The sequence below is a fragment of the Vigna umbellata genome, chromosome 5 (assembly GCF_029865625.1).
Source record: "Vigna umbellata cultivar VRB3 chromosome 5, Vumbellata_1.0, whole genome shotgun sequence".
Taxonomy (NCBI): Eukaryota; Viridiplantae; Streptophyta; class Magnoliopsida; order Fabales; family Fabaceae; genus Vigna; species Vigna umbellata.
Genome location: NC_142169.1, coordinates 33,892,378 through 33,901,212, shown reverse-complemented (window position 1 = coordinate 33,901,212; position 8,835 = coordinate 33,892,378). Strand labels below are relative to the sequence as shown.

The following is an 8,835-nucleotide window of genomic DNA, read 5'->3' as shown; positions in this document are numbered from 1 at the left end:
TTGTTTTTATTTAATAGATTTTTAAAAAATATTTTAATTATTATTTAAATAACAATACATAAATTAAATTAATAATAACTATTTTTCTTTAATATTATTAGTTAATATTTTTTTATTATATAGTATATGTTGATAAAGAAGAAAATGTTTGAAGAGATAAAAATATTATAAATTTATTTATTCAAGACTCTAATATTAAAAATAAAATTTTTTTATAAAAATTATCAATATTAAAAAGTTATTTATTCATTTTTATACATATTTTTAGATTACACTTGTATGATATATTTTTATTTATTTTGAATTATTTATGGAGTTTGAAATCATTTTAATATAACTTTTACTTAGATTTGAATTAAAAAGTTATAATTTTTTATTTAAAAAATACTTATAATTAAATAAATCAACTGGTTTAATCTCGGATGGTTGAAATTTTTCTAACTCATATTATATTGACACAAAATCCTGATAAATCGGACCGGGTGGAGAGCCCGTTAGCCGTTTTGACCGCTGTTAGAAAATCTTAGCTTTAAAAGAGGGAACTTTGCTACGTGGATGTCCCCATGAAAACAAAAGTCTGTAATTAGCTGCAAAAACACATAGTCACTGCACTTTTTTTTTTTTTTTTTCATGTAAGAAGTCTTCAGTAAACACTGAACAGAAAGGAGAAATTTTAAGCAGAACCCATTATTTGCGGATTCATGAATTGAAACGTGAAATCCCCAATGACTGGCGATTTTCTTCGGACTCTGCTCTCTCTCAAGATCGCCGTCTTCTTCTTCATCGCCGTCACCTTCTTCTACTTTGGCAAGCATTGGTCCGATGGCTACAACCAGCTCGTGTTCTTCACCACTCAACGTTCCGACCCAGATCCGAACACGAGCCCGGTCGTTACCATGTCGCCGAATTACGCTAAATCCTTTAACCTCTCCGCCCTTATTGACCAGAACATAACCCAACCGGTGCCGGAAAATGCCCCGCCGCCTCCGCTTCCGGAGGTGTCGATCGAGCAAATGGGAATCCTGAACAATAATGGCACGATGACCAAGGAGTTCGAGGTGGGGTATTTCGAACCCGGTATGGTGGATCAGTGGGTGAACGAGTCCCAGGTTGAGAGGGAAGGTTCTGCTTCTAATTCTAAATTGGGGAGGAAAAAGTTTGGGTTGTGCTCGCGCGAGATGAGGGAGTATATACCTTGTTTGGATAACGAGAACGCGATTCGGAAGCTGCCTTCCACTGAGAAAGGGGAGAGGTTCGAGCGGCATTGCCCCGTGCAAGGTCAAGGGTTGAATTGCTTGGTTCCTGCACCCACTGGATACCGTACTCCTATTCCATGGCCCAGAAGCCGAGATGAGGTCAAAACGTCGCCTTTTTGTTTTTTTCTCTTCCAGTTTAGCCAGATGGATGTTTCGAGATTCAATTAGGAGGATTTTAAATTTGGTTTTGTTTTTTTAAGAGATAAAGCTTAGATACTGTTATATAGCTGCTTTTGATATTTTTTATCCTGTCAGAGTTATAATTTCACCTTAGTAATTCACTTAGCCAAGTTTTCCAATGTCATTATCAAGATGAAGCTTCTATTTTGATAGGAGAACAGCGTCAAAAGCTCTAATATAACTTAAGATATCCTTTTTCTTTAGGTTTTCATGAATATAAGTTTTGTGTAGGTATGGTTCAATAATGTTCCTCATACACGTCTTGTTGAAGATAAAGGAGGCCAAAACTGGATTTCTAGAGACAAGGATAAGTTTAAATTCCCCGGAGGTGGCACTCAGTTTATCCATGGGGCAAATGAATACTTGGACCATATTTCTAAGGTTATTAATTTTGTTGTTTTTGTATGATTTGATTTTGGTTTTGCCTTACCTTTTTGTTGGGAAGTAGTTGCTTCTAAGTGGAATCTGACATGGGATTTTTCTGATTATAGATTATTCCTGAAATTACCTTTGGTCGGCATATACGTGTTGTTCTTGATGTTGGTTGCGGGGTTGCTAGTTTTGGTGCATACTTACTGTCACGGAATGTTGTCACTATGTCTGTTGCTCCCAAAGACGTTCATGAGAATCAGATTCAGTTTGCTCTTGAGCGTGGTGTACCGGCAATGGCAGCAGCATTTGCAACTAGACGATTGTTGTATCCAAGTCAAGCTTTTGACATGATACATTGCTCACGCTGTAGAGTTAATTGGACTAGAGATGGTATGTATCTCTCTTTCTTATATGATAAGCAACAGGGTCTGGTAGTAACGAGGAGACATGTTATATTGAGAGGTCTGTAATGGCTAATCAACCTATAGAAAGTAAAGAATCTATGTTTGAACTGCCACTTTTCTTGGTAGTGATATGTAAATAACATTATTTGTGTTATGATGCTTAGAACTTATCTTTATTTGTGATGAAGATGGGATACTGCTGCTTGAAGTAAATAGGATGCTAAGAGCAGGAGGTTACTTTGTCTGGGCTGCCCAGCCAGTTTATAAGCACGAGGAAGTTTTAGAAGAACAGTGGGAAGGTATAGCAATATTTTCTGAAGCTTTTTACAAATAGAGTTTGTCTAACTCTTTATTACCAAGAATGCTGTCTAAACCTATGGTAAATGTAACCTTTGATTTGGTTATCTCCAGAGATGCTTAATCTTACAACTCGACTCTGTTGGAATTTTTTGAAAAAAGATGGGTACATTGCAGTGTGGCAGAAACCATCTGACAATAGTTGCTATACAAACCGTGAGGCAGGAAGTAAACCTCCACTGTGTGGCCCAACTGATGACCCAGACAGTGTTTGGTATTGTGCTCAGGCCTTCCTGTACATTGATGATTGTACATTTCCATCAATCCAGATGATTATAGCCAGAAGTGGTTTGTAAAATTATTACTGTCATTCTTATACGTGATAGAGTTTTCTGGGATAGAACCAGAGAGTAGAATATAGATGCATTTTGCTAATATATAGGTTTGCATTCCTTAAAGAAGTAGAAAGAAGCAGAGTAGCATGTTCCTTCATGAACGTTGAAATGTTAAACCAAGTTTTCCATCACAAAGAAAGTTGGATACAATGTTCATTTAGATTAATATTATGAAGTTTTTAGCTCAATTCTAAATTAGGACTGCTGAACTGTAAAAATGACGATGGACTATCTCACCATGATCAATAGATAATTGTAGCAGCCTTTTCTGTCATCAATTTCTAATTTTAATCTGTACTTTCTTCTAATAGTTAAGATTTTTAGGTGGATTACTGAAGCACATGCCAAGTTAGAAACAATTCAGTCCTCCACTCAACCCACCTTGGGAAAAAGATAGACAATATAATATAAGAAAAACAAAAAGAATATTACGTGGTAGTCTATATAAATGAAAAAAATGGTTATTTTTCTGTAAATATGGCTGTGCTGCGCCCCTGGTTATATGTGTGTATTTTGGGAAAAAGATAGACAATATGATATAAGAAAAACAAAAAGAATATTACGTGGTAGTCTACATAAATGAAAAAAATGGTTATTTTTCTGTAAATATGGCTGTGCTGCGCCCCTGGTTATATGTGTGTATTTTGGATTTCTATTTAGAATGTTGTATGCCTTTTCTGGTTACACACTCGGAGCCTATGTTGCTTATGGATAATAAAACATTTAGCAAGTTATATCAATAAGTTTGAGTGAACTGTCATAATAGCTTTTGATGCATTATTATTAAAATTTAATGGCTTATTATTGGCGATTTTGTTAATTAATTGATTAATCTAGGTATGTTGATCTAAAAGCATGCATCTCTGAATTGCCTGAGAACGGATATGGAGCAAATGTCAGTGAATGGCCAGCTCGTTTGCAAGCCCCTCCTGACAGGCTTCAAAGCATACAGCTAGATGTTTTCTCATCCAGAACTGAGCTATTCAAGGCAGAATCTAGATATTGGAAGGAAATAATAGCAAATTATGTTCGTGCTTTACACTGGAAAAAGATCAGACTAAGAAATATTATGGACATGCGAGCAGGTTTTGGAGGGTATTGTTTGTCTTATTTACTTTCTTGTTATAGATTTGCATTTGTGACTTTTCAGTATGAGAATCTTCAATATATCTGTGTTTTTCAGATTTGCAGCAGCATTGATTGAGCAGAATTTTGAAAACTGGGTTATGAATGTTGTTCCTGTTAGTGGTCCAAACACTCTTCCAGTTATATATGACCGTGGATTGATTGGAGTTATGCATGACTGGTATTTCACTAAGCTAATTTAAGATAATATCAGTTACAAGTGTTCTCAATTTTGTGCTGTGGTTTATTAATTTCAAGTACCTAATAGTTCTCCTTTTGTCCAAATCCTCTAAGTTACTGTCAACTTGTCAAGACGTAGTAACATTTTCATTATTTTTAATGTAGGTGCGAGGCATTTGACACCTACCCAAGAACGTATGATTTATTGCATGCTGCCAACCTCCTTTCTGTTGAGAGGAAAAGGTAAAATTTTCTCCACTTGTGAGCATTTTATCTTTATCTTGCCAATTATTATTATATTTGTATCAGTAAAAAAGAAAAAGAGAGTATTGCACCAGGGTTTGGGCATTTTCATCGCCATCAAGCAAACTAGTCTGTCTTTTTATATCCAATCTATCATCCTTTTTATCCTTATATACTGCTTTAAATAAGCATATATTTATGTTACTAAATTTTGATGCTGTCGTGAAACAAGCATACACACTTATCTCAATATTCATGCATGGTGAAACATATCACATTTCATTGTTCATGTGCAGCATGCATTACTTGAACAGAGGAGGAAATATAAACAGAGTTTGTTGCAAAGAGGAACCAAGTCTACCACAATCAAAAAACAATAATTAAGCCTATAACCTATGATTTGATCATAATTTAAGATTTTATGCAAATCTGATTTTGAACAAATTCATTACAATATCAAATCAATACATTAATTAGGAAATACATGATACAAAATTTAAGGGCGAACTTTCAACTACTTTAATATTTCATTGATCATTCAGAGTATGCATCATGACTCTCTCAGTTCTTAAATGTTTGATGTCTGCTATCAAATGCATTTCTCTCTATCAGATGCAATCTCTCATCCATTATGCTTGAGATGGATCGGATACTAAGACCTGGTGGACATGTATACATCCGTGATTCTCTTGAAATTATGGATGAACTTCAAGAGATTGGCAAAGCAATAGGCTGGCATGTGATGTTGCGAGACACAGAGGAGGGGCCTCATACAAGTTCTGTGGTATTGGTTGGTGAGAAGCACTTACTACGCTCCTGAAGCCAAATAGGGTAAATTGCATGACTTTTCTTTGACCTTGCAACTGGAAGTTATCAACAGAGCATGGGAAAAATTGGTATTGGAGAGGAGCTGGAAGATGCAAGTGCAAGTACTACTAAGCATTTGAGAAGTGCAAGAAGATGCAGGTGCATGCACTTCCTTACAAACCTGAAGAGGTGGTGAGCGATTATTTATTGATACTACTGTTCTTGAGATCCCTGAAGCTGGATAGGTCAGGTGCATCATCTAACTTATTTTTAAAATTCAATTTATTTGTATATTCCAAAGCTCTACGTAGCTTAAATATATATTTTTCTATTTTCCCATGATTATAAGCACATTTGGTGTTGGTCTTTATAACAATTTTCCGTCTGTTTGTACCTCTGATTTGTTGAAAGTCCCATTCGGAACCAAGCTAGTAGGGATACAAATCAACCATAAACAAAAAGTTATAGAATTCGAAATCAACAATCTGTAACTATTATGACTTTATCCACTTTTGTCTCTACATTTTTTTGAATTATTTTGTTCCTTAATACTAGAAATTTTTTGAATTATTTAATATTGTTTTAATTACATGTAATAAAAATACCACATGAACTACATTTAAAGTTGAATTTTAAAAGCAACTGCACACTGTTGTCTCCTATTTAATATCTATTATCTCCATCTTTTATTTTATTTGTTTAAAATATAGAGGCACAAGTCCCCTATTACTCAAGGATTCGTTTGTTGATTAGAATCCTATCACCATTATAACTCTTATCATTATTGTTCCTATTGTTGCCACCATCCCATTGTTACTTTCACGTCATTACTTTTACCACCATTTTGTTATCGCCAATCCTTTCATCACCATCGTTGTTACTAACCTCTTATGTACATCATTATCATTGTCATCTCTATCATAACTTTTCGATTGTTAGCTAGCTCCACCGTCATGGTTGCTATATTCACTACGACTACATTCATTATTGTTATCATAACTTTTGTTATCACCATTATTATTGCAAGTATCATTGTTGTTATTACTATTACTACATTATCTTCATTGTGGCAACTACCATTATATCAGCACTATTAGCACCACCATAAGAGACATTGAAAGAAAAAACATTGAAGAATAAAAGAGAGTATGAATTGCTATCAATTTTTTTCTTCATGTTTTTAGATTGAGTGCAATGAGAAAATTTGTAGAGATACCAAAATATTTACAAATACAATTGTCAATAACTAACTAACTAATTCTCACGCCTTCAAACAAATATTAGTAGAAAGATAACTCCCAAGGAGAATAACTACTCCTACATTCAATATTCATATCCCCCTCCATAAACTTAAGGTGGTTGAGTTTTGAGAAGAGACTCGACTAGTTTGAGTTGGTCTCCTAGGAACATAAATCTAGTTGGAAGAGTAGTTTGGGCAAGGCATCTAACCATTGATCCTGGCTGGAATATGCTGATTTGTAGCTGTCCAAACCATTGTCCTGGAGTTTGTTATAAACTATACAAATATTGGTTGAGTTAGCACACTAAAGATTTATTATCTTGTCCAATACTAGTTTGTTGTTGCCTATATATGGTTTCATCAAGAAGATCATTTAAGAGTGTATAGTTGACATGTAGGTGTAATAGATCCCACTTGTTAGTGATTGTTGTAATTAGAGAAAATATCTGTAGAATCTTCTTAATTAGAAAATATAGATATATAATCTTTTATTTTATTTTGTTTTTCTAGTTTCCCTATTTCCATTTTTAGAAGGATTAGATTATTACAAATAGAGGATATGAGAATGTATTTTCATGATTGAGAATAATAAATCAGTCTTATTTTCAACTGTGATAACAAGAGTAATTATAATCTTGATTGTGACTGATTTTATAACAAGAGAGAACCGTGTTGTTGATGAAAACCTTTTGCTAAAAGTTTAGTTTTATACCTGCTAATTGTCATCTGCATTTTCTTTTACTCTAAAAATCCACTTTTATCCAATATTTGTTTTGTTTGGAGGAAGAGTAACTAATGCAGAATTGTTGTTTTTAATCAAAGGAGTATATTCGTAGCACAAAACCATTTTGGATTAGTTAAGTCTTTATATTCTTAGGTTCACAATAAGTAAGACATAAAGATGGAGGAATCCTACGTCATATTTAAATTATATTTGGTTTTGCATGGGATGTGTTTTGAGGTAGAGGAACACACTTAAAGCCTATATTAGAAGATGACACAATGTTGGAGAGGTGAGTACTTTGACTCAATGGATTTTTCTAATTGTGAGGAAGAACAAAAAGGTTTGGACCCATTAGAATTATGTACAGTGATTTGAAAATCATCAACAATAAGTGTAAAGGAAGAGGAGAGGAGAGAGCACGAGATTGAGTTGTTATGGAGGGAAAAAGTGCATGAAAAGAAAATCCAAATTAATTAAAAACTTTTTTTGGAGATATAATTTTTTCAGTGAGAAAGACATTTACAGTCTTTACGTCACCTAAAAAGATGTGTTTATGATATCTAAATTCCAATTTATGATATCTAAATTTCAATTTGCACCAAAGATGGAAGTCTATGCTACTTTCTAACATAACAAGCATTGCAAAAACACATTTTACTACAAACAGGTATATTACACTTGTAAAACATGAGACTACATGTTGATTTGGATGATTTGAAGACTTTTCTATATCACAGGAATTCGCAGAGAAACAGGAACATGATTAGAAACTAAGCTAAAAGAACGATGAAGGAGAATGCATCTTGAGATTTGGAGAACAATATAACTTAAGCAAGACTCGTTAAATTTTCTAAATTAAATTAAATTTCTTAAGTTAAATGTCCTTTGATAGAAAAAAACTTACTGTTTCACATTTTGAAAAAATTAAGACATGGTTGATTGTTCTAAATAGTGAAACTTTATTTATATAGTCAAACAATTTTATCTTTAACATGCAATTGCAATTTTGCTCTTCTATTAGATGGCAATGAAGGTTTTTCTAAGTACAGATGCAACATTTGTGGTTTGTGGTTTTTGTTCTTCACAGAATAAGTGTTGACAGTTAGATTTATTGAGTTTTCGAGTATAAATTTTTTTGTTTCGAATACTGGAGTTTTTAGTTTGGGCTTTTTATGGATTGTGTAATATCGGAACTTCTTAACTGTGTGATTTGGAAGTGTTTCAAATTATACAATCCTAAGAGAAAAGTGAGTTTTTCTATGTCGTGTGATCCAAAAACTCTAAATAGTACTATGAATTTCTCAATTCAAAATAACAATTTTGGCGTTTAAATTTATATTTTGAATTGTACTTTTAAAAAATATTAATAAGCATGAAAAAATAAACTTTTAAGCATTATATCATTGAGAAGAAAATAACATAAAAGTAGAATAAAAACATAAATAATAATTTAAGAGAATAACAAAATAATTTTATCGTTATTATTTTTCAATAAAGTTAGAAATTATTCATCTTAAATTATATGAATCTAGCGTTTTAGTTTTTGACATTTCAAAACAACTTACTTTATTTTTCCTAAAGAAATATATATATTTTTTAAAATGTCAATACA

At 33.0% G+C, this 8,835-nt stretch overlaps 1 protein-coding gene across 1 annotated transcript; it reads left to right on the top strand.

Moving 5' to 3' along the window:
- Positions 1-573: 573 nt before the first annotated feature.
- Positions 574-5,764, top strand: LOC148198173 (putative methyltransferase PMT12). The gene is made up of 9 exons (XM_088116012.1): positions 574-1,355; positions 1,668-1,817; positions 1,928-2,198; positions 2,401-2,511; positions 2,624-2,783; positions 3,742-3,999; positions 4,088-4,210; positions 4,375-4,452; positions 5,065-5,764. The coding sequence occupies exons 1-9, from the start codon at positions 726-728 to the stop codon at positions 5,270-5,272; spliced, it is 1,989 nt and encodes a 662-aa protein (XP_087972138.1). The 5' UTR covers positions 574-725; the 3' UTR covers positions 5,273-5,764.
- Positions 5,765-8,835: the final 3,071 nt, after the last annotated feature.